This window comes from Dendropsophus ebraccatus, chromosome 11, assembly GCF_027789765.1.
Source record: "Dendropsophus ebraccatus isolate aDenEbr1 chromosome 11, aDenEbr1.pat, whole genome shotgun sequence".
NCBI classification, from domain to species: Eukaryota; Metazoa; Chordata; class Amphibia; order Anura; family Hylidae; genus Dendropsophus; species Dendropsophus ebraccatus.
In genome coordinates, this window is record NC_091464.1 from 53,569,379 (window position 1) to 53,595,732 (window position 26,354).

The 26,354-nt window shown below is 43.6% G+C and overlaps 2 protein-coding genes and 1 long non-coding RNA gene across 8 annotated transcripts in view; 2 read left to right on the forward strand and 1 right to left on the reverse strand.

Moving 5' to 3' along the window:
* Positions 1-15,162, forward strand: part of TRIM50 (tripartite motif containing 50) — a 19,093-nt gene extending 3,931 nt beyond the window's left edge. For all 3 annotated transcript variants that reach the window (XM_069945941.1, XM_069945942.1, XM_069945943.1), the window contains exons 3-8: positions 1,145-1,565; positions 2,950-3,045; positions 7,684-7,914; positions 10,293-10,315; positions 10,395-10,519; positions 13,209-15,162. In XM_069945941.1, the coding sequence (XP_069802042.1) occupies positions 1,161-1,565; positions 2,950-3,045; positions 7,684-7,914; positions 10,293-10,315; positions 10,395-10,519; positions 13,209-13,774 (1,446 nt within the window). In that variant the 5' untranslated portion in view covers positions 1,145-1,160 and the 3' untranslated portion in view covers positions 13,775-15,162. The remainder of the gene's footprint in view (positions 1-1,144; positions 1,566-2,949; positions 3,046-7,683; positions 7,915-10,292; positions 10,316-10,394; positions 10,520-13,208) is intronic.
* LOC138767991 (uncharacterized) lies at positions 9,629-23,134 on the reverse strand. Of its 3 annotated transcripts, none has more exons than XR_011358900.1 (4): positions 23,073-23,134; positions 16,136-16,182; positions 15,825-15,876; positions 9,629-10,547 (listed from the first exon to the last, which is right to left on the reverse strand). It is a non-coding gene; the product is annotated as an uncharacterized lncRNA (long non-coding RNA). The 3 variants fall into 3 exon arrangements; XR_011358899.1 differs by lacking the exon at positions 23,073-23,134 and adding an exon at positions 22,971-23,057; XR_011358901.1 differs by lacking the exon at positions 23,073-23,134 and adding an exon at positions 22,897-22,941.
* The window catches only part of NSUN5 (NOP2/Sun RNA methyltransferase 5), a 5,897-nt gene continuing 2,127 nt past the window's right edge, over positions 22,585-26,354 (forward strand). The window contains exons 1-6 of one of the 2 annotated variants that reach the window (XM_069945940.1): positions 22,585-22,663; positions 23,716-23,838; positions 25,149-25,320; positions 25,404-25,512; positions 25,973-26,120; positions 26,206-26,321. In XM_069945940.1, the coding sequence (XP_069802041.1) occupies positions 22,598-22,663; positions 23,716-23,838; positions 25,149-25,320; positions 25,404-25,512; positions 25,973-26,120; positions 26,206-26,321 (734 nt within the window). In that variant the 5' untranslated portion in view covers positions 22,585-22,597. Of the gene's footprint in view, positions 22,664-22,797; positions 23,280-23,715; positions 23,839-25,148; positions 25,321-25,403; positions 25,513-25,972; positions 26,121-26,205; positions 26,322-26,354 lie in introns of those variants that run through there. The other variant, XM_069945939.1, reaches the window with a different exon arrangement.

The following is a 26,354-nucleotide window of genomic DNA, read 5'->3' on the forward strand; positions in this document are numbered from 1 at the left end:
TGTTATGAGTATTCTGAGTTGTATTTTTTATGTGCCAAGCCTGGGAAGAAACATAAAAAAATCCTATCCAAACAATGAAAAGCTTCAGCGGTTTCTCATAGAGGGAGCATGTGGCTAAGATTTGGGCCGTTACCCGTATGTTAGGCAAAATTGAAAGTGGAATTCCACAGCTCCTAAAAATTGCAAAACTTTATACTTTATACTTTTATACCTTAAACTTTATAAAGTTTTCCAATTTTTAGGAGCTGTGGTATTCCACTTTCAATTTTGCATAAAAAATCTTATACTTACCTTCCTCCTCAAGCTATTGAGTAAATAATTGTCCGGTGAACGATCACGTCACAGACACAGCTATATGCATTTTAGGGCCCTATTCCATGGGACGATTATTGTTCAGATTATCGTTAAGTCATTCAAATCTAAGCGATAATCGTTCGGTTGAATAGCAGTTAACGACCGAACGCGAAATCGTTAATCGTTTAATAAGACCTGGACCAATTTTTATCGTTGCTCGTTCGCAAATCGTTCGCATTGAATAAGACGTTGTTCGGTCGTTCGCAGTAGTGACAAACACAATAGCGACGACAAGACAACCGCAAGAACAATCATAAGTAACGATTATCGTTCCATGTAAATGGGTGAACGATTTCAGGTCTTTCGCAATAGCGGCTGTTTGGATCGTTTATCGTTAACGATTATGCGTACGATAATCGTCCCGTGGAATAGGGCCCTTAATCTGTATTCAGTGTTACTTTTGTTCACACATGGCCAAACAATCTTTCTGGCAAAGTTCTGAGAAAGACAAAGCAACGAGCCACATGCATCTAAAAACCATGATTCTCAAGGAAATTGTTATGTATGTACTTCTGATTATAAACAAATTTGCATAAATCATTAGTACAAGGGAATAAAATAAACTTTGCTGTCCAAAAAGGTGTGTGTGGGTGCCTCCCAACTTTCTCCAGACAGATGATGTCAGGGGAGAATTAGATTAGGTATGTTGGATTTCAGTTGTTTTGCACTTGAGAGATAAGGTGGAGGAGACTGGCAGCGGCTCACTCTCCATTTAGAAGCCAGAGCCAGGAGTTCTTGCTTAGGTGATTCTAGTAGTTCAAAATATCATGTTTGTGATGTCCTGCAACAGGTCAATATAAAGAAGAATGGCTTGTAATATCAGGATCCCTCTATTGGAAAACCAGTTGACTTGTCCAATCTGCCTGGAGGTGTTTAAGGATCCTGCTATGTTGCAGTGTGGTCACTCCTACTGCAGAGAATGCTTATGGGGACTAATGAAGGAATCAAGCATCCTTCTGTTGTGCCCGGTGTGTCGGCAAGAGGTGGACTACAGCTCCTCTCCACCTAATGTTACACTAAAGCGTCTGATTGAGACCTTGAAAATACTGAGTGAAGAGCAAGCAGCAACAGAGACATGTCCAAGTCATAATAATCCACTGTGCCTCTACTGTGAACAGGACCAGGAAGTCATCTGTGGTCTATGCGGCACTATTGGGGACCATCGACAACACCCTATCAAACCACTCACCAGTGTATACAGTAGAATGAAGGTAAACTTCACATTTTATGGCATGAAATGAATTAGATCACATGCTTTATTTGGGGTAATATATTTAAGATGCTTTTTACAAAGATGTAAATAAAACTGTCCATAAACTGCCTCACTTAACTCTCCAAGTCGACAAAGTCCTCATAGCAGAAATATTTCTGCTATACACAATTGTCCAGTGTTCTAACAAAAATAGAAGGTTGGTGTTTATGGGCCATTGACCGAAAGCTATCTCAGAAACCAGCGACGAGCCCTATGAGGCCAATAAGGAAGGTTAATTAAGATTGATCCCTTTGCACTCTGTTAACTTTCTATAGGAATCTTGATATTTTCAAATTAAAGAAGGGAGAACCAGCCTTTTTTTTAAACGGGAGATAGAGAGTCAAAGGGAACCCCCTGCCTCCTGTGATTTTTTATGAACACCCCATTATTGAAGCTGACCATAAACACGAATGATCACTAACCTTTGAACAATCTTTTCAGGATAAGCTGTTGTGTCTGTACCTGAGGAATAGAATTATGTTCATTTGTGGGTGGAGACTAGCTGCTATGATGTCTCCCATACACTGCATACAAATAGAACATGTGATCCTCTTCCTCTCTATCTCCATAGCAGATCCTCACTAGAAGAACCATCATGGAGGACATTATAGAGCAGTACTGAGCTGTGTTAGCCATCCCACTTAGGAGACTTAGAGCTCTTAGTTGCCTCTCTCTGTGTCTTTCCATTCACTTCCCCTTGTGCTATTGATTTATGCAAAATTTGCTGCTAGACCCCTCTGGCAGATGCTTTTCTCCCAGAGAAACAAGGATATTGCATGTTGAAGTTCATCATATTTGTTTTTTTCCGTTCCCCTAAGCATCTGTCATTAGGGAAGAGTCAGGAGACCATCATACATTAAAAGTAAGGATGGTCCGAACCCGCCGAGGTTCGGGTTCGGCTGAACCCGAACGCTCAGCATCGGATTCCCGCTGTCTGCCCGCTCTGTGCAGCAGGCGGATACAGCGGGAGGACTGCCTGGAACACTGGGATACAGCCTATGGCTATGGCTGTATCCCAGTTTTCCAGGCGTTCCTCCCGCTGGATCCGCCCGCTGCACGGAGCAGGCAGACAGCGGGAATCATTGCGGATGGTTCGGGTTCGTACGAACCCCATCCGAACCAGGTTCGGACCATCCCTAATTAAAAGCACTTGGCCCCCTTCACTCTTTGCGTCTTCCTGGGGGGGTTTTTTTGTTTTTTTTTTGGGGTGCAGGAGCTTTCCCTAGTTAGCCTGGGCCTCATATAGTTTGCCTCCCTAAAAACACTGTATTACTGTTGTGACAGGGATTTTTTTAAGGTTCCTTTTGAATGACAAAAATTCATTCTGTTATAATGCTTTCCAGGAAGAAGTGTCTGCACTGATGACTGAGTTACAGAAGGAGAGAAAAGGTCTGGAGGAGCAGATAAGCAAACTCACCAACAACAAGAACAGGATCTTAGTAAGTGCAGTGGATGAACTTGAGTTACATAACAAAAGACTGGTTTTATTTAGTCTGTTGTCTCATGTCAACTACAGTAGACTTTATGTCATCCTATAAAAAAAAAACACTCCTTAAAAGGAACCAATCAACACATTTGTGCTGATTGGGCTCCCAAAAGGGCTGCACTCACGTTGCAGATGGCTTTCCTGTGGGGGTTCCAGGCTCCGTGGTCTTCATGTCTAGTAAAATGTATTTTAGTCCCATGCGCGAGGCAAGAGGAGAGCCATGAACTAGTTATCTGGCCTGTGACTAGTCATAGCTCTCTGTCCTGTTGGCACCCTCTGCGGGGTGATTGACAAGCAGTGTTTTCCACTTTGGACAATGGGTCCCTTAGGTTGCATGTGACCTTGTTAAAAATTAACAGATGGGGTCCTCATCTCTTGGTTTGAATGGAGAGCAGTTATAAAGAGTGTGTCTCACTATGGAGAACCTGTCATGTCCTGCATCACACAGACAAACCATTGATTTGAATAGGTACAGTTTCTTCTGTGGTGGCACTACATGGAAATTAAATTCATTCTGTCATTGAGCTCCACAGATCACTGGGGGTCCCAGCTGGATTACACTTTGCGATCAGCTTACTGTCAAGGGACTGTTTTAACAAGTAGTCCACAGTGGAGAGTGATAGGCAAATTATAAAGTGTCACCATGCTGGAGAAACCTGGTGTTAAAGGGTACTATTTGTTTCTGATCAGTAATGCTTGTCTCTCCTCATGCATACATAGATGCTTGTCTCTCCCCTATACAGTCTGTACATGGCATGCTTGGTTCTCCAAGGAGAGCCAATCAGAAACAAAGGGACACAGCCCCAAACGCTCACCTTAATAAACCTGTGTATGGGAGCTGTTAGAAACACAGATTTGGTTACGGAAGACCAAATAATGCCCCACCATTAACAACCTGGGCCAGTGACGGTTGGTAAAAGGTGGGCTGTAAGTGTCATGTGTGTCTTATGTTCTCCAAAATGTTAAAAATGCCCTGTACTACAAATATTTTACATACTTTATGTAATATTAGGACATGATACCTGAATGACTGGTACATTTATAGACTCTTTTCTTGTATTTTCAATGAAAACTTTCCATATCACGGAAGTTGGTTGTTTACCAAAATGCCATGTTTGTGCTCGTACAATGTGAGCTCATTGTTTTCCTTTGAGTTTACTCTATCGCACACCCACACTGTGATTAGACGGCAGTCACACTCAAGCACCAAGGCAAGTGTCCTTGTGGCTTGTCCTTCATAGGGTGTGAGATAAGGCTGCTCTGGTAAATTATCACTGGTCCTACCCATACACTGCCCCCACCACTATTATCCAAGACTATAGAGGAACAAGCAAATCAATGAGTCATGTCTTGTACTAGCTGATATAATTGTTACATTACAAATCTTGACACAGATCACAAGGAGTTTTTAGGGAATGCGATATCTTAATTAAAGAGCATTTGCATCTAAATTCCATTTATACATGGAGAGAAATATGAAGCTGCCCATACATAAAATGAAAGTCTTCCAAAGCTGCTGACATCTATGGGATGAGTTTACAATCTCATGCCAGCTGTCTGACAGCAGATGACAGGGGAGGATTGGTAATATTGGATTTCAACATGCACTGACCTTTGTTTCTGTGGGGTATGTGTCTGATTCCTTTCTCATTGGAATAAATATGCACACTTGACTGAGCTGAGCATGCATGCTGATAGTCGCATTTTAAGAAATAGTAGTAAGCTGACAGAGACTTATGGAATATCACCAGCTATTTCATTTCTGTTCTCTTATATAACAGAAAGGTCTGTTTGCAGATATGTGTAAAAAAAATCAAACAATCCCCAACACTGTGAGAAAAGCTGTAAGTAAAGCTGGATATAGACACATTGGTACAATTCTAGGAGTGTGGTTAATGCACCTGCAAATGACTTATGGTAATACACTGATTGTTTACATAGAAACTCACTTAAGAATAATAACTCACTCAGAATAATCTGACCCAGATGACTTTCAAATTTTACATGGTTGGCAATGTTCCCTAATTTCCATGGACCTTTCAAGGTTGCAGTGACTTATTTCCCTTGAAATTGCTTTCCCTGATTTGAAAAACTGAGTAGTTCCTTGGCACATTCTCTAATTCTGTTTATTGATTTATAGGAAGTGTCCATGTATTTTCCAGCAGTTTTCATTAGTGTCATGCCTATGCATCTGTATTTTGGTATGACAAACTCTGGTTGGCATGATGTAATACATTTTTACTGTCCCGAGAGTCTGTTTCTATAAAGGGAATTTCTGATGTAGGAAGGTTTTGTAGAGAAGTCCTCTAAATTATTGGTAGCTGACAATTGATCATGAAATGGGCATAGAATTGCCAATTTAGTCTGGACTCCAGAATGACTCCACATTGTAGCAAACTACCAGAGATTTGTTCCCCAGCAGTCACAGTTTAGATGTACTGTATTTAGCTTAATGAACACTGCCTACACTGTATACATCATGATGATTATAGACAGATGTCAGTAAATATTGGACATCTTTTTGACGACCTTCCCCAATAATGGCCCGAAAAATCTCATCATGTCAACTTAGCCATAGGCTTTGTTCTCACTTCGGAAAAATATTAGGAAAGGCGGTTGTTTTAGATGGCCGTTAACCCCTTCAAGACAGCCCTTTGATATTCGGATGTCCGGGTCAAATTAATGCAATGTTCCTTCCCGCCTTCTAAGAGCCATAGAGCTTTTATTTTTCCACCTACAGGGCTGGTTGGGGTGTCATTTTTTTGCGCCATGATCTCTAGTTTTTATTAATATCATATTGATATAAAAGAAAAATTTTGATTGTTTTTTTATTATTTTTCTGATATTTAATTTAATAAAATCTGCAATCCTGGTGTGTATTTTTTATTTTTTTTCCGTTTACGCCATTGACCGTGCAGGAACAATAATGTTATTTTTTAATAGATCGGACAATTCCACACGCTACGATATGTAATATGTTTGTTTGTTTATTTACTTTTAATATTTTTATTTTCATAATCGGCAAGGTTTTTTTTTTAACCTTTATTTGGAGGGGGTTATAAGGGTTTTTTTTAATACTTTTAAAAAACTTTTTTTTATTACACTTTTTTCACAGTTAAATATGCAATCATTCGATTGCATGTACTGATCTATGCTATGGCATAGCATAGCATAGATCAGTGTTATCGGCGATCTATGCATAGAGCCTGCCTGATGCACAGGTCGCCGAACCGACAGGACGGAGGTAAGAGGCTTACCCCTGCCCGTCGGTGCATGTGATCAGGACCCCTGCAGCATGGCTGCGTGGGTCCCGATCACTCAGTGACAGAAGCTTGTGCTGTCACTGAGTAGCTTAAACGCTGCGATCGTTATAGATTGCAGCATTTAAGGGGTTAATGAGACACAGCTACTGGATCGCAGCTGGCTTTCATTACCTCCGGCCCTGGACACACTGATGTGTGCGGGACGGCTCTCACTGCAGTGGTCTCGCACACATCAGAAGCCCCTCAGTCAGGAACATATATATACATTCCCACTGCACAGGGTATGTGCAGTAGGAACGTATATATACAGATTACTGACGGGAAGGGGTTAATAATGATCATGATCATCATTAGAATCAGTCTATTCAACGAGACAGCCGTCTTCCGTCAATATTATTACTTAGAGGGAACATAGCCTTATACTACAGTACATATGCTTATACTGCGTATGCCTGTATTATTAATTTTACACATGCCATTTTTTTCTGTGACATGCACTTTGTACTGTGAATAATTAAAATTCAAATGTTGCCTTCCCTTTAATTCTCAGGTATTACCTTACATTTTTGTTATATACTGTTTATATACACTAAAGGTCAGTGCTTATTCTAGAAGAAGTAGACAGAACTTACACAACTTATTAGTACGATGTTGGTAAAGGTCCAACAAGAAACACAAAACAAAAAAAGATTGAAAAAAAACCCATTGGCCCTAAAGAGGCTCTCAACTAAGCAGGTAGCCAAACTCAGACTAACAAAGACTGGACACAGACAAACACACAGGGAAAAAAACATCAGGGAAGAAGAGTAGACCCAAAAGCATTGCAAACGTTTTTTTTTATATTGACAGGTACACTTTAAAGTGACACTGCACCTCCTTTTTTTTGCATTTTTGCATCTCTACACAGGTGTAAAGGGTAAATTTAGCGTTTTTCATACCTTATTTCATATCATACGTCATGGTGTTTGTTCAAGTAAAAAGTGTCCTTTTATCAACTGCAGACTGTATTAAGTAAGCGTGGCCTCGCGGCATTAGCGCCACTTAGCCCCGCCCACAACGGCACCGTTGGCCCCACCCCCTCGTCGGCCATTGGAACATGCTGGCCGAAAGGTCTAGACCCCACCCCCTTTACTTTGGCCAACCAATGGGCGCCACGGGGGCGGAGTCAACGGTGCCGTTGTGGGTGGGGCTAAGTGGTGCTAATGCTACGAGGCCACGCCCACTTAATACAATCTGCAGTTGGTAAACCCATTAATGCAGGGCCTACTTGGTGCCATACAATCTGTGTCCACAGACAAAATAATGGATTCCGTCTTTATACTTTCCAGAATGAATCGGACGTGTTTCAGCGTTTAATCTGCAAAGAATTCCGTGATCTCCAAAGATACATTGCAGAAGAAGAGTCTCATTTTCTGAAGTTAGTGTCCACAAAAGCTACAGAACTCATCAATTCCATTGAGATTCAGTTACAGCAAAGAAATGAGATTCTGAGCATTGTACAAGACAAAGAGAGGCAACTGGAGAACCTGGGAAATGAGAATCACTTGCACTTCATCCAGGTGAGACGTTACTCTACATGTCTGTGTTCATAAAGACCATTTTCACTCGGGTGTAATACAGGTACATTTCTGCCCCATATTACAGACGCAAGTCCCTGCTTTACCCTACCCAACTAAACTGAGAACAACATGGGGAGCTGTCAGTTCTGGATATTAGATCCACAGTCAGACTGGGAGTAACAGGCATAGGCACGTTCACACTGCGTAAAAAAAGAAAAATAACGTCTGTTATTACCGAATTATAATTGAAGTAAATGAAATGACGGCCATCCAATACACATAGGGCAAACTTCGATTTTTTTTTTTGCCCATTTTTTTATATTTTTTACTTTTTGCACCAATTTTACGGGTTTTTACTTAGATGCATTCACTATGGCAGTGCTACACTTTAATAAATCAGCCACAAGATATTGGAACAAGATATACACCAACCTTCGTTAGAATAGTCACACACTTTAGACTCCTTATTAAATGTCCTCCATGGTGTAATAAATAGCGGATATCTGAATGGACTTCAAATTAATATTCACGGCAGTTATTTGCGGACTTTATTTTGCAAACAACGGACGGTATTTACAGTTGTTCACACACATTTTCTTCTTCACCATCCTCTCCCCGTTTTTGCTACTAAATTTAAGGGCTCTAAAAGGCCCTAAAAAAATGACCAGAAGGCCTTAACTAAAATAATGTACCAACAGCCAACATTGTAATGATGGGTGCCCAAAATGCAAAACGACGGATTTCATTTTGAGAGAAAAAAAAACGACAGAAAAAACATCATGTAAACATAGCCCAAGGCTGTCAGAAATCACTGAAATGTGAGTGAAATTTACAGATATCTTGCTTACATTTTGCAGGTGAAGTTCACAATTCTACAGGGTTCTTTTTTATTGCTAAAAGAAGTAGAATGATCAAGGTTTTTCTGTGAATGTAGTTCTAGACAAAAATCACCATTGAGAATTAGTAATTAGAGATGAGCGAACCTTGAACGTGCTCAAGTCTATTGGAACCCGATCGTTCGGCATTTGATTAGCGGTGGCTGCTGAAGTTGGATAAAGCCCTAAGGCTATGTAGAAAACATGGATATAGTCATTGGCTGTATCCATGTTTTCCAGACAACCTTAGAGCTTTATCTAACTTCAGCAGCCACCGCTAATCAAATACCGAACGATCAGGTCCGGATGGACTCGAGCACGCTCGAGGTTCGCTCATCTCTATTAGTAATGCATAACACTTCTCTTCAGTGGCCCCTAGTGGTCATTTAGAGAATGGTGAACACTTGCATGATTAGCGTGTTGCTGATCTGTCATTTATGTCAGCTTCATGTAGGAGGAGTATAGTTGTAGGCAGACACTGCTACTACTAACCATCATCAGTGATCACATTGATGGCAGTCATTTAACAATTTATATGCTGCTGTTAAAACTGACAGTGGCATATAATCAGTACATTATAGCACATTGTTGATGGCCCCTGTGGCTGCTGTGACTGATCTGCTTATACAGACTGCCATAGGTAGGAAGAATAATCAGATCACAGATAAATTAAATCGCAATGCAAAGCTATAGCTGTCCAAGCATGATAAGAATTGTCATGTCAATTCTTCGTGCAGAGAGCAGAGGCGTGCAAGCGCTCCCTTTCAAACAGATAGCAGGCAGGATTCGGCACCAAGTTTGCGCGTGGGGGTTCCTCACAGAATTTCCATGCAGATTCCGCAGTGTGAATGGGCCCTACAAATAGCCCTAGTGTAGCTAAGCTACTAGTGACCCAGGTGTCTTGGTATACACTGCCTCGAGATTGGTGCTGGCGTGTCTATTTTAATTAGGAGCAATCACAGGGCTAGGTGTCATTAATATGTGCACTTAGACCATTAGGCAGTAATGTAAATTGCAATGTACAAAAAGCAACCCCTGTGTCAGCATTATGTACAAAACAAAATATGTTACAGTAATTGCATTAGTTTATATCGGCTTTTGCCCTAATCATGGTGATGGTATCACTTGTTTCATATTTTTGATGGACTTATTACTATGATAATAAAAATTAAGTTTTATTTCCCACATGGCAGTGATGCAGATTTGTTGTCCTACTTGCTCAGTCATTTTGAATATTACAGCCGCACAGTACGTATGCTCATTTCATGGCGTCTAGTGACTAGTATAGGGAAGTCATTAATGTCCATGCATGGGCAGTCCAGTACACTCTTCCTGACTGCTAGGTTGTTATAACTGTTATGTTGCTATAACAGTTCTCGTTTTATTAACAATGGCTGGATGTTTTCATAACAGACCATGTATTCTTCACCTCATTGAAAATAAATAATTTGCTTCTTTTTACGATATATTTTAACCACTTGTCCATTTTGCTTTTGTTGACAGAACTATGCTACAGTGACTTCCAGGTAAGTTATACACATTTAAGTCACATTTGTATATAATGCACATGACAAATAAAAGTGAAGTTGCATTTCTTTCTTGCAGTTGTCAGCCTCCTCTCCCTCGCTGTGCTGACACATCATATAGTGCTGTATTCTTTAAGCCTGGAATCCGACAAGATGACATCAAACTAACAGTCTGGAAACGGCTGCAGCGGCGGTGTTTGCCTTGTGAGGATCTTCAAGTTCATTAAATATTCTATAAGACATAACAATAATCTATATTACCATAACACAGATATCTAAATGGTGCAGATATGGCTAATGGGATCCACACTACCTTCTTTTTTAATTTTAGATGTGTTGGGGCAATAAACAAGAAGTTCAAAAAGTATGCTGAGGACAGGATAAATAAAATGACCTGCTGCTAAAGCCCTCCCGTGCCTTTCTCATGCTACCAGTCACCATTGCCCAGAGCTTCCTGCTTTCATCTCCAGTTAGGGTGGTATTACACGGGCCGATGGGGGCCCCATAATAACTATAAACTAGCGCCGATCTGCTAGATTGGCGCTCGTTTACTGGGCGCCCGATAATCGTTTAACAAGGGCTGCAGGGACATCTTTACCGATGTCCTTGCAGCCCTTGTTTAAACTGTATACATTACCTATGCAGGCTGCAGGGCTCCTTCAGAGCAGCCTGTCTCAGCTGACAGGCCGCTCAGCCAATCACTGGCCCCAGCGGCTGATGCGCAGGACCCGGGGAGAAGCACAGAGAAAGAGGAGCCCGGCAGCCTGCATAGGTATGTATTCCTTTTTGCATATCATCAGCCTCGGCCGCGCACCGCTATTACAGATCATCGGCTGATCGGGCTGATTTGGCCGATTATCGTTCCGTGTAATAGTGCAGAGCCAGACAGGGCACCACTGCAGCCACTGATTGGCTGTATGGACATTTCTTATATGTCAAGAGAAAAGCAAAAAGCTCTAAGCAGAAACAATTGACAATGCCAAAATGGCAGTTGCAGGGATTAGTGGCAGGTGATTATTCCACCCTGAATATGATAATATGATTAAGGGTAGACATAATTCCCCTGATAATCCCTTTTAATAATATTTTAAAGGGGGTTGTCCAGGCCTAGAAAAACATGGCCGCTTTCTTCCTGAAACAGCACCACTCTTGTGGCCAGTTTGGGTGCAGTTGTGCTGTTTCTGGAAGAAAGCGGCCATGTTTTTCTAATCCTGGATATCTGTTAACCACAAAAGTGCTCCCTGCAGTATAAGTATGAACAGATATTCATGAAAGGCAATTTTTTGAAGGATTACATCACATGTGCATTAAAGTAGGCATCTAAATTCTTAAGTGATCAGCATAGAACTTTCCTGGTCAGATAAAACACCACACATTCCATTCTTCCAAATCTCAGGATTGTCAGGCGCAGGTCCATTGACACTTCAGAAAGAAGCCAGTTCGGTTCGAAATGCAACTTTACAGACAGTCTCTGAAGTGACAAGCCATTCAGCCGAACACTGGCCAGGACGAGACCACCACAGCCAATGATTGGCTGAGCGGCCTGTCACCTCAGAAGGCGGCTCTGTAGTGGCATCAGCATCTGCAGGGAGAAGACAGGAGGACACCAGGGAGTGGGCAGAGGTAATGTACGAACTTTGTTATTACATTTTTAAAGCAAGGGCTGCATGGGCATCGCTAGCGATATATATATATGTTGCAGTGAAATTATAGAATCCAGGGATTTGATCAAATCCTTAGGGAAATTATGAAATGACCACAACGTTCCATCATTTCCCTTACAGGGAAATGATGGAATAAACAAGTCAGTAGTCACCCGGCTCTATGTTTGGCGACGGGGGAGCAGAGCGACACACCTCCCGGCAGGCATGTTGCAGGGGAACTGAGCGGAACGGGGAGCAGAGAGGTGGCGGACGGGGAGCAAAGCGGACAAGCAGGGGGAGCAGAGAGGCAATTCAGTAAGCAAATTCTATATAGCATGGGAAATTATAGAATTCATTACATCATTTCCCTGAAAGGGGTCAGGCATTTGATCAAATCCCTGACTTTCTTCAGGGAAATGATGGAATGGCTTGGCCAGTTCATCATCTTCCGGAATTTGATCATATCCCTTAGGGATTAGGGATCTACAGCCCTTACTGCATGATAATCAAGCCGTGTAATACAGCATGAAGAGTGGAAGGTGTGGTGTTTAATCTGGATTTGTGATCCTCAGGAGTGGCTGTGGTCTTCATCACAAACACTGTAGAATGTTGTGTCTCATTCGTTGCACAACCTAACTTAATAAACTTACATTTACACTTGGTGAGTGGTGACTCCTCAGTTCACAATCCCCCAAATAATCTCGGTCAATCCACCGTTTTCACAATGAAAAGCAGAAAAAAATACAAAAATGGAGAGCAAATTTATCTTTTCAGCCAACATAGTAAAGACATAGTAAAGAGTACAGCCCAGCTTATAAATAAACATTTACTGCAAGTTGCATATTGGGGCTTCGTACCCCTTCTGTCCCTGAGGAAGGGGTACAAAGGACCGATATGTATTGGACTTACATGCTGGGCTGTACTCATGTCTTTACTAAAAAAGGTATTCGGTGGAGGACTACAAAAATATAACTAGTGGTTTCTGTTTCAAAGTATCAGTGTTGGTTGGAAAGAAAAGTTTGCTCCATTTTTGTATTTTGTGTGATATTCATATAGCATCTTTTTCCCCCAATGATCTACGCCATGGAAGGCTGTCCTCTTTTCTATATTTCATAGTCAGATGCCCCTCTGAGGAAAATAAAAAGGTGTAGTGGGTTTGGTATTTTATTCGTATCCAGTAAAATGTTTCCGATTTAATAGTTGTACCTTCTGTTTTATAACAATATACTTATCTTCTGTAATCTCCAAAGCTCCAGAGGTTTTGAAACTCGACCCCCTCACAGCACATCCACTGCTGGAGTTGTCCAGAGGAAATACTGTGGTGCAGTGCAAGTCACCCACTGGCCGTCGTGGCAGCAATCCCGAGGGCTTTGAACATAGCAGTTGTGTACTGGCAACACGTGGCTTTTCAACAGGCAAACATTACTGGGAAGTAATTGTCGGTACCAAACAGAAGTGGAGAATCGGTGTGGTGAAGGGCACAGTAAGCCGTAAAGGCAAGATGATCCGATCACCAGAGGCAGGGGCATGGCTCATTGGCCTTAAAGAAGGACGTTATTATGAAGCCTTCAAGTCTCCCAGTGTCTGTCTGCCCATCCAAACCCGTCCAGAGCGCATTGGCATTTTCCTAAATTATGAGAAAGGGGAGCTTACTTTTTATAATGCAGACAGCCCAGATGACCTAATACATCTGTACACATTTCATGCAGAATTCCAAGGAAAGCTTTACCCAGTTCTGGACGTATGCTGGCAAGAGAGGGGAACCAATCCTCAACCTCTTATATTGCCACTGTCAGGAGCCATCAAAGCGCCATAATTGTTTTGAAAACCTTTATAAAACAATTCATGTAATATATAGCACATCATACCAGGTCAGAAATCACTTTAAAGAGCCATTGTCACTTTAAAAAACATAGCATAAACATTTGATCGGTGGGGGTCTGCGTGCTGGGACTGACAAAATCCTAGACTGGGAGGTCTTAGGGCCAGTTCACACAGAGTAAAACCGGCAGAATCCCGTCTGCCGTCTGCTTCAATAGGACGGCTTGTGCGCCTCCACGACTCTCTGCTTAAAGAATTGACATGTTAATTCTGCTGATTTTACTGTGTGTGAACAGCCCCTTAGAGTTGGAAGAAGCACTCAGCTGAGGGTTTCTCTCCCCATCTCACTGCAGCAGATGGATTCTATATAAAATCTATGTAACTCCTGGATTTCCTGCAATGAAAAGGGGAGTGAAGCACTCAGGTTTCTCAGCTGGCTTGTTCTAGTAAGTGGTGGGGGTTTGAGCACCTTCATTTCAAAACTTTTTGACCTGTCCGTGTAACAAGCTGTTGCAGTTTTTGTGATTTTGTGTGCTTGCAATTTCAGCCATAGCAACATGCACCTGCCTAGTGTAAAGGTTGTTGTAGGAGAGCTGACCAAATTTCTTTTTGTCCATGGCCAGTTAGTTCACCTAAAATAGAATAATGTACCAACAGCCTTCATTGTACTGATGGGCGGCCAAAGAGCAAAATGACGTCCAACATTTTAAACTCAAATGGAGAGGAAAAAATGTTGTGTGAACATAGCCTATTAGTGAAATACTGAGATTAGTTAAATATAGATTTATGCATGCTTCCCTGGTCTGATGGCACCATGGGATAGAGGGTGAAAATACACAGCAGGCGTACCCTCTCACAGTATATCACTGTGGTTATGGACACAGCATAACCCATCTTAAAATTCATGGAATATGGGTGGTAAACACATCAATAATTGCCATATCATTGCTACAACATGGATTTCAACTCTAAGGTTTATGAATCAGAGCAACATTTAGGGTAGCTTCACACATAATGGATTCACGTACAGCCCCGCAGCAGTCACCGATAAGCTGAGCGGGGGAGACGGGAGCCTTCGGGCGGCGGCGGGTTAAAGGGGCCGACGTCTACATACGGGCAGTGGAATGAAAATTCTGCTGCAGGTATGTAACCCCATTGAAAATCACAGTAGCAGGATTCGCAGCGGATTTCGCGGCAAACTCGCAGCATGAAATCTGCTGCAAATCTACTAATATAAAACTACTTATATATACACCCATGTTCAGCATCTCTCCCTCCAGTCTATCATGTGCTGCTCCACTTGGCAATCAGCTGTGAAATAATGGAAAACCAGACAATAAGGGGAAGATTTATCAAAGGGTTTAAAATTCAGACTGGTGCAAACTGGCCACAGCAACGAAACACAGCTTAGCTTTCCTTTCGCCAGAGCTGGAAGCTGAGCTGTGATTGGTTGCTGTGGGCAGTTTGCACCAGTCTAAATTTTACACCCTTTGATAAATCTCCCCCTAAATGTTCATTTTCCCTGCAGTGCCACCACAGGTGAACTAAAGCATTGCACTGTGTCTAATAATTTCAATGGGTTGTCTGTGAAAAGCGGTAGAGGACTAATGGTGCGTTTACACAAAACGATTATTGTTTGAATTTTCGCAATAACGATTGCATTTGAGGGATAAAATTCGCAGATCGCTTTGTGTAAACAGTCTTTCAAAGATTTACCCTATGTGAAAGATGGGCTTAAGCGATCTTAAAAACAATCACAATAATGATTTTTCTAATGATTTGTCTAAACGCTGATTGTTAGAAAGACCAAATCGTTGCTTCAAAATCGTTAAACGATCGATTGGCCGAATTATCGCTCCGTGTAAATGTAGCATAAGACACTCTTTATAATCACTCTGTACACAGGCTAAGAGATTGGAATTCTGAATTGTGGACTCCTAAAGGGTTGAATGAAAGTGGCTTTTATAAACTGGACAACCTCTTTAATAAATTTGCCTAAAAAATATAGTGTCAGAATGACAATCAAACGGAGGAGCCTTTCTTACCTGGGTACCTCATCTAGATCCTATGCTTTGTTTTTGGGCAGCTTGAACCCATCTATACCAAACAATATAAAAATACAAAGAATGTGTTCATAGAAAGTGTTACTCAGAGACAAGGTATAGATTACAAAGGTTCAGCATGATGAACAAAGGGAATGAAAGGTGTAGGTCACTTGACACTGATGGGGCACAACACTTAAATGGACACTTTAGGTACCAGTTAGTGCACAGACTCGCGAATATAGGTGGTATTCATAAAATGTATCTCATTTAAAATCTACAAAATTGCTATTCCAGTGTATGTTATTAATTACCAGACAATACTGAAGAGGCCAACAGGAGATCTCTGTCAACTAGTAATCTGCAAATTTATAAGAAGGGACATTAATATAAATGTAATTCATGCTTCTAAATCCTGTGAATACTGCGGCTTTTTAACCTAACAATAAATACCAGCACTGTAGTTGTAAGGAAGGGAAATCACATCTGATTATTTAAGACTATACAGATAGTATAAATCCAACAATAAGGAAATGTAATACATCACAATCTCCGTTTCATGGTAAACACTACTGGTAACAAATGAATATATTTGTAAAAATGTGTAATATTTGCTGTAATAAAATCCATAAATAAAGGCCATTCATGAAAGGAGAAAGAGTTTTAATCACTTGTCTGAACTGAGTTTGCAGTTGATTTCAGTCTTAAAGGACAACTCTAATGAAAAAGTTTTTCTCAGTAATTGAAGCACATTACAAAGTTATATAAGGGTGCCTTCACACGTACCGTATCGCTGCATTTTTATCGCTGCGTTTTTATCGCTGCGTTCTTATCGCTGCGCTTTTACATGCGCGTTTTGATTTTCACATGATTTACATGTGAAAATCAAAACTCGCATGTAAAAATCGCACCAAAAACGCAGCGATAATAACGCAGCATTAAAAACCCAGCGATACGGTACGTGTGAAGCTACCCTCACTGTGTAATATGCTTCAATCACCTATCTGCCTCCCTTCCCTGTCTTCTCCCTCCTCCACACCCCACCAGGAAGTGCACTAAACTCATACATTCCTAATTACTGTCGTCCCCAGTTTCTTCTCTCAGCTCCTTCTTGTGATGATGAGTCATCAGCAGGAGGGCTGGTCTAGCTCCTGTTACACCAGCCTTCCTCTCCCCTGCCTTGTCAGGTGACTCAGCTTGCTCAGCTCCCATTGGCTGAGCAACTGCAAGCCATCACTTGTCACATGTCACTTGCTTATCTTCCCTCCTGACAGACTCCCAGCACATAGGCAGCTCCCCCCTCCCCTCATACTCTCTCCTGCTGCCGAGTGGACTCAGTGAGTGAAAGAGTCATGTCACTAGGGAAGATAAGCAAGTGACATGGACTCTGTGTAAAACACCCACAGGAGATGGGTGGAGTGCACGGCTAAAAGGAGGTAACCACACATCCCACATGTGGCACAAAAAGCAAACGAATAGCCAGCACCCCACTCACACTTGTTTACACCATGCCGTTTGCACACTGTTGTGGCTAACATACAGACAAAAATAGAAAAATGCTGCAGCAAATTGCAAGTGTCAGGACTGATCGTATATAATTCCCCCAGCGTACATACAATAAAAACCTGTTCTAAAGGTTTTTTTTTAAATAAAAAAATGAGGTCGTAAGCCAACCATTTGATCAAATAGAATGTACCAACTCACCATGTTAAAATGACCCTCAAAGACAGTTGGACCCTACACTTAGCTACTGGCCTCTCTCAGACTATAAGGGTAGCTTCACACGTACCGTATCGCTGCGTATTTAACGCTGCGTGTTTGGTGCGATTTTTACATGCGAGTTTTGATTTTCACATGAAAATCATGTGAAAATCAAAACTCGCATGTAAAAATCGCACCAAACACGCAGCGATAAAAACACAGCGTTAAATACGCAGCGATACGATACGTGTGAAGGCACCCTAAGTCTCCAAAATTGTGTTTTAGGTTGCCTTCACACCTACCGGATCTGCTGCGGATTCAGTAGGTGTGAAGGCACCCTTAGGGTACAAACACACACAGCGTATACGCAGCAGATTTGATGCTGTGTTCAGTTATTTAGATCGTATCTGCTGCGTATTTACTGCGTATCGCAGCAGTAAATACGCAGCGTATATGCCGTGTGTGTTTGTACCCTAACACAGAGTTAAGTTGATCCTGTATGCCCAGTTTTGTATACTTATAGTATAGTATTTGCTGCGGATCCTGGTATAGTAAAGGTCTATGGGGTCACATACCCGCAGCTCCGGCCTGCAGCATACATTACCTGGTTGGCGCCGCGGCTGTGTGCCGCAGCGCCGACCAGCCGCGGCGCTGACCAGGTAATGTATGCTGCGGGCCAGGGCTGCAGGCGGCGGGATGCGGGGGGTTAAAGGGGCTGGGTCAGATATCCGTAGCGGAATGAAAATTCACAGCGAACAAACTCGCAGCGTGAAATCCGCTGCGGATCCAGTACATGTGAATGCAAGGGAAAAGGTAATAAAGGAGAGACTAAGATTTCTCCTCTTTCCAAATCCATTCCTGGCTGTGTCTTAAAAAATTAGGTAATCTGTTGCTGTATTAGGGACCTTAGCCACAGCAGCAGCAGCAACTGCATAGTGTAAACAAATGTAAGTAGAGTGCTGGCTATTGATTTGCTTTCAGTGTTAAAGGTGGTCACAGATGCAGAACAGAGGATGCAGGGCTCCTATTCTCCTAACAAATCCATACTAGGGAATTTATTGTATTAAACAGCTACCAAAATTAAAAGTTATCACCTAGCCCAGTGCTTCCCAACCTTTTCCACCTCGGGGCACCCCTACTAAATAATGTTCTACAAAATAAGAAAACCGTCATACAGTGACTCACAGGTGACGTCTTCTTTGATCTGAGGCGTCACTTTCCCTTTTCCTCTCCATCCGGCCCAGACCTCCATGATGATTTCTTCCAGATACGTTTCATCTTTTCAGAACCTGCGAGACAAAAAATGTAGGCTCCGCACATTTCTAGCAGCTTCCTTTCCTTTCTCCCTCCTGTTGGCTCCCAAAGTAACTGCGCTGTTTGGTGTTATGTGCAGTAAAGCGAGTAGGAATGTGGGATGCCCCCTGTATGTAGGATCCCCTGCTGTGCCCACTGTATGTAGGATCCCCCGCTGTGCCCCCATGAGCTAATAATGCCCTCAGAGGTGCCCCCATGAGCTAATAATGCCCCCAGAGGTGCCCCCATGAAGTAATAATGCCCCCAGAGGTGCCCCCTATGAACTAATAATGCCCCTAGAGGTGCCCCCTATGCACTAATAATGCCCTCAGAGGTGCCCCCATGAACTAATAATGCCCCCAGAGGTGCCCCCGTGAACTAATAATGCCCCCAGAGGTGCCCCCATGAACTAATAATGCCCCCAGAGGTGCACCCATATACTAATAATGCCCCCAGAGGTGCCCCCCATGAGCTAATATTGCCCCCAGAGGTGCCCCCATGAACTAATAATGCCCCCAGAGGTGCCCCAATGAACTAATAATGCCCCCAGATGTGCCCCCATGAGCTAATAATGCCCCCAGAGGTGCCCCCATGAACTAATAATGCCCCCAGAGGTGCCCCCATGAACTAATAATGCCCCCAGAGGTGCCCCCATATACTAATAATGCCCCAGGGGTGGCCTCTATATACTAATAATGCCCCCAAAGGTGCCCCCATGAGCTAAAATGCCCCCAGAGGTGCCCCCATATACTAATAATGCCCCCAGAGGTGCCCCCATGAACTAATAATGCCCCCAGAGGTGCCCCCATTAACTAATAATGCCCCCAGAGGTGCCCCCATATACTAATAATGCCCCAGGGGTGGCCTCTATATACTAATAATGCCCCCAGAGATGCCCCCATGAGCTAATAATGCCCCCAGAGGTGCCCCCATATACTAATAATGCCCTCAGAGGTGCCCCCATGAACTAATAATGCCCCCAGAGGTGCCCCCATAAACTAATAATGCCCCCAGAGGTGCCCCCATATACTAATAATGCCCCAGGGGTGGCCTCTATATACTAATAATGCCCCCAAAGGTGCCCCCATGAGCTAAAATGCCCCCAGAGGTGCCCCCATATACTAATAATGCCCCCAGAGGTGCCCCCATGAACTAATAATGCCCCCAGAGGTGCCCCCATTAACTAATAATGCCCCCAGAGGTGCCCCCATATACTAATAATGCCCCAGGGGTGGCCTCTATATACTAATAATGCCCCCAGAGATGCCCCCATGAGCTAATAATGCCCCCAGAGGTGCCCCCATATACTAATAATGCCCTCAGAGGTGCCCCCATGAACTAATAATGCCCCCAGAGGTGCCCCCATAAACTAATAATGCCCCCAGAGGTGCCCCATATACTAATAATGCCCCAGGGGTGGCCTCCATATACTAATAATGCCCCCAGAGGTACCCCCATACACTAATAATGCCCCCTGAGGTGCCCCCATATACTAAAAATGCCCCCATGAGCTAATAATGCCCCCAGAGGTTCCCCCATATACCAATAATGCCCCCAGAGGTGCCCCCATGAGCTAATAATGCCCCCAGAGGTGCCCCCATATACTAATAATGCCCCAGGGGTGGCCTCCATATACTAATAATGCCCCCAGAGGTGCCCCCATGAGCTAATAATGCCCCCAGAGGTGTTTCCCTATGAGCTAATAATGCCCCCAGACGTGCCCCATGAGCTAATAATGCCCCCAGAGGTGCCCCCATGAACTAATAATGCCCCCAGAGGTGCCCCCATAAACTAATAATGCCCCCAGAGGTGCCCCCATATACTAATAATGCCCCCAGAGGTGCCCCCATGAACTAATAATGCCCCCAGAGGTGCCCCCATATACTAATAATGCCCCCTGCTCTGCCCCTTAAAAAAAACAAACATCCTACTCACCTAATCCGCGCTGTGGCTGCAGGCAGCAGCTCTTCCTCCTCTTCGGGCTCCATCTTGCGAGCCGCAGGGACGGGACTTCCGGCAGGCGTGATGACGTCACATCATCACGCCTGCCGGAGAGGTCACGTCCCGGCCTCCCATAGGCTGCTGGCATGAAGTGTCGGCGGCCTATGGGAGTGAATATAGGAGCAGGATGCTGAAACTTCCTGCTCCTGTATTCTGATCGCTTTAATGTTCCGTCCGCTCATAGTGCGGGCGGAACATAAAAGTGATCCATGCATCCCGAGAAGCTGCGCGGCCGCAGCTTCTCGGGATGCTTAAAGAGACAGCGCACATTTCCCACCGGGATCCCGCGGCACCCCTGGCGGGTTCTCCCGTCACACCGGTGTGCCGCGGCACCCCGGTTGGGAAACGCTGACCTAGCCAATCACCTGAAACAGATGCTGTATATATAGCTGTAAGCTATTCTTGCAAATGCCAGATGGGGCTGCGCCCTCTGTGGGCCACTCTTCTTCTCCCAACCTGAGAAGTTTTTTACTTCTATGTTGCACAAATCATTACAAAACTTACACAGACTTATAATCAGCTAAAAGCTGTGATGATGTGATTACAAGTTCTTGAACACTTGCTAGAGCTCAGTAGAGCCAATCAGCAACTAAACACTGTCAGCCCTTTTTGCATTCTGACTTCTCTTCACAAGTGTAAAGGGTAAATTTAGCAATTTTCATACCTTACTTTACATCATACGTCATGGTGCTTGTTCAAGAAAAAAGTGATCTTTTATCATCTGCAGATTGTGCTAAGTGGGCGGAGCTTCATGACAACTGTGCCACTTAGCCCCGCCCATAATGTCACCGTAGGCCCCCCCCCACCATGACGTCATTGGCACATAGGCCCCGCCCCCTCGCCAACCATTTAAACAGGCTGGCCTAAGTGTCTAGGACCCACCCCCTCTAGGTCAGCCCATACAAATGGGCATCGAGGGGGCGAGGCCTAAGTGCCAATGACGTCACTGGGCCTACGATGGTGCAGTGGCCGGGGCTAAGTGGCACAGTTGCCGTGAACCCCGCCAACTTAGCACAATCTGCAGATGATAAAAGATCAGGTGCGGGAACCAGGAGTCTAATCAGCCTAATGTCTACATTCAAAGCATACAATTAATGACAACATTCTAAGCCTTCATTCTGTGTAAACATTAGAAATTCTAAGCCAACATTCTATGTCAACTACTGCAGTACCGGCAGGATGATCTTCACTGCCGCTGATTTTGGATGCGGGTGCATTCGTGTGCGCCCGCATCCGAATTCCCTGCTGCTAACAATGGACACAAAGGGGGACATTTATTAAGTCCGACGTTTTTTACGCCGGACTTAAAAATGTCCAAGCATATCCAGCGCTACGGAGATTTATGTAGAGGCGGACTGCCTCTACATAAATCCCGTGCGCTCTGGTGCGCACAGCCGAAAATCTACGCCAGCTGAGGGCTGAAGTAGGTTTTCGGCGTATCTTTAAGTGAAAAAAATGCTGAATCGAGTCGAAACGGCCGATTTGCGGATAAAATATTCGCAAATCGTCTCTTTCCGCCGAACAAAAAAGATACGCCACATGATACATGTCCCCCACAGTGTACACACGCTCCATTGTACGCACTGACAGGTTTCCTGCGTCCGCTATTCACTGAATATACTATGGGTGAGATTTATCAAACATGGTGTAAAGTGAAACTGGCTCAGTTGTCCCTAGCAGCCAATCAGATTCCACCTTTCATTCCTCACAGACTCTTTGTAGAATGAAAGGTGGAATCTGATTGGTTGCTAGGGGTAACTGGGCCAGTTTCACTTTACACCATGTTTGATAAATCAGCCCCCTATGTGTATACACTCCGGACGGGATTCCTTAGAATACAGCGCTACGTAAGTTCAGTAGTTATCACGGCCATTGTTACAACGGCCATGATACTTACGTAGTGTGAACATAGCCTGAGTCTGCATTCTGTGTCAAGATTCTAATGTTGTTAGGTGGACTGGTGGGGTACTTTGAAGGCTGATTATTCTGTCTCAGACCGACCCAGGCTATAAGATCTGTCTATCACAGTATATATTGTGTGCAGTGAGGCACAATGAGGTCAGTGGCTCAGAGGAGTCACCTGTGTGTAGTGAGGCACAACCATGACACCTGATCAGAGGTGTCACCTATCTATGGGTACTGTTGGTTGCTTACTATTTACTATTTACAGTAGTTGAGGATACATAGAGATACAACACGGTCGCGTAGCACGTGACTATTGCGAATCCTACAGTGCCCAGTAGAGGTCGCACTTACCGCTGCTGCTGTAGCCGTCAAGCGAGCGGCCGGCTGGTGTCGTGACACGTACACACTCTATGGCAGTCGCAGCACTAGGAGACACGTGTGTGCCGGCGATCACCGGGAGGAAGTATGGCTCTCTACCAAACCGCGGCCGGAATCCTCGATAAACTGCAGCGGAAGGAGGGGGCTGTGAAGACCCTGGTGTATGACAGTGGCTTTAAGGTACAGACTGTATATGAGGGTATTATACAGCTATACGGGCACAGCACAGATACATATAGGGACATGCTAGGAAGTGTATAGGTGACACCATGTTATATGTGACTAAAGCACAGACCCAGGACCCTATATACTGTGCCTGGATGAGAGGTGCAAGCACAGATCCCCAACCTGTGCTACTACAGCTCCCAGCATGCCCTGGCTGCCACAGATTGGAACACTGCCCTATAGAATAGTATCACTGGTAAACTACACTAGGCTTTGCAGGGTTCTCCAGGGCTGTAACATTGACATCAGGCCCCCCCCCCAGCTGTACAGTAAGGGGAGGGGGGCTCTGGTGCTCGCTGAAATGGGTCTACCTGCAGTACTAGCCCCAGTGAGGGTGATGCTGGTCCCTGGGGCCCCGAAGCTCACACTCTTCTTGTCTCCTTCCTCTTAGAATGTGCGCCAGTTGTATGCCCTGCTCTGTGAGACGCTGCGCTACTCCTCTGTGATTGAAGATGTCATCAACAACTCAGAGCTGCTTCGTGGACCTAAGAAATTGCCTATGAGCTTGGCCAAAGTGAGTAAAAAAGAGACGTGCTCCATAGATTTACATTATTGGTGTGTCTCTCTATTTTATTTATTTTTTTACTTTTTTAACACAGAGGGAGGAGTGGACTGCGCTGCAGCAAGTCTTCCTCGTTTTCTTGATCAGTACAGGTCTGAATACTCATACCTGGACTGATCAAAACTTTTGACCTGTTTCTATGACATGTTAAAAGTTTTGCAACACGACAGTGACACTATAAGTGTACCTAAACTTTCATTTACCTTCTGACACGTCGTAATGACATGTCAGTTCTGAACCAGCTGCTGAGACCCTACAAAGGGGCAGAAGTTTTTGACCATGCGCTTTGTCTCTTTCTTAGGCTGGGTTCACACTGCGTTTTTGCAATTCGTTTTTTGCAAAAAAACGGATGCATTTTTGTGCATCCATTTTGATCCTTTTTCTATTTTGTATAAAAAAAAGGGATCAAAACGGATCCGTTTTTTTTAACGGACACAAAAATAGTGTCAGCTACGTTTTTGTGTCCGTCAAAAAAAAACTGATCCGTTTTCATCCGTTTTTTTTTTTTTTTTTTTTTACAATGGAAGTCAATGGAAAAACGGATCAAAACGGATGCACACAAATGCATCCTTTTTTTTTTTTTCAAAAAAACGGATGAAAAAAAACAGATTGCAAAAACGCAGTGTGAACCCAGAAACAAAAAAGCCCCTTAATTCTGGAAATCAGTGGACAAACCCCACCGATCACAACTTCTGTAGTGATCAGAAGTTGAATAAAGGTTTAGGTGCAGTTTATTTTATTTATTGAGTTTTTGTTCAGTATACAAAGAAATAATAATATATGACATGACACGCCCCCAAACGTTGGGGAGGTACGTAGTACAAGATGAGAATACAATGATTTAGGTACAGTTTAAAGTGTGTAGCAATGGCAGCAGCCGGGGGCCTGATCGGTGCTGTGGGGGCGGGCAGTGCTCCTAACGGGTGCCCCAGTGCTCCTAATGGTCTCACCAGACCGTGGAGCAAATTATTAACCGCACAGAAACAACGCCAAGGAGGTTGGTAAGAGACATACCCTCCTCCTCTGTGTCTCCTGTGCAGTAGGGACATACCAGCAGGTTAGATTCATCTGATCCGCTGATAGTTCCATTTTAAAGCTCTTGTCTTATCTGGACATTCCTTTCCTGTCAGGATGACCCACTGTTTGCTTTGGTTCTGTCGTCTGTGTCGGCAAATGTTATCCTCATGTACTTTATATAGTATATGTGGAATTGATGTATTGGGAATAAATTGTGTGGTCAGTGCAGTTTCTTTCTATCCTAGGTGCTGGTGTACGACTTGCTTTTCGGGAAAGGACTTCAATGTGGGGGGCGATGGAAGTCAACCGTCTTGGCGCAACGAGCAAGACTGCATGCAGAGCTTGCAAAACTAAAGGTCAAAAAGAAGGTCAGCAGCAACCAGGACTTGGTGACATCAATGGGAGGCTCATCACATGGTATGTAGGAAAAGCTCCAGCTAGTAGTCAGAGAAACATGAATGTGTCTATGGTGTCCCATCTAAACAATTCTATTATGCCAGACCCTGCTTTGCCACGCTATGTACGTGTCAACACATTGAAAACCTCCATGGATGATGTCATAACTTACTTCAAGCGTCAAGGTTATACCTACCTGGGCAAAGCTCGCAGGTAAATACACAATAAGGAAATAAAGTGGATTTACCAGCTTAAAGGGGTCATCCAGATTCCTTGTAATGTAATATAATGCATGTTAATAATAATGATAATAGTTATATGAGCTATTAATTCCATTTGCTATTGAAGTACTATATCCACCCGTTGTTCCTTTTTGTCCTGATGCCGCTTTTGTCCATAGGATTGCTTCAGATAGACATGTGGCCATACACCATTCAGCCGCGACCAATGCACCTGCCTTAGTTTCCTGTGATATTATGGAGGAGTCTGAGTTATGTGTGTGGTCAGCTGCCCATCCATATTTGTGGGTGACTGTGGAGTTCTGCCTCTGTTTTATTTACAGTCAGCTCCATCTTGGAGACCTTCTGCTATCCTCGAAAAGGCTAAAGCTAATGAAGTTTAACATTAAAGATCACCAAACCAGTATAATAGAAAATCTCTCTTTGTTATGCAGCTTTGAGGAGCTGGTTGACTTTGGACAGAAATCTGGGAAGAAGTTCCTTCAAGATCTTCACATCCCAAACCTCCTGGTTTTTCCACCCAGTACAGACTTTCACAAGGACTCCTTATACACAGCTGGGCATCTGATACTGCAGGATAAGGTGAGTATACCCCTGTATATAATGCACGTACTAAACACTTGTTGTTTGCTCCAGACATGTTACTAATAATACTAAGCTTCTCCAGGCAAGTTGTATCCCACCGTTACTTCTGGACCCTCCTGTAGGGGCCCATGTAATTGATGCTTGTGCTGCTCCCGGAAACAAAACAAGTCAGCTGGCTGCCATAATACAGAATAAGGGGTAAGTATAGCCTGCGTAAATGTACAGGCATAA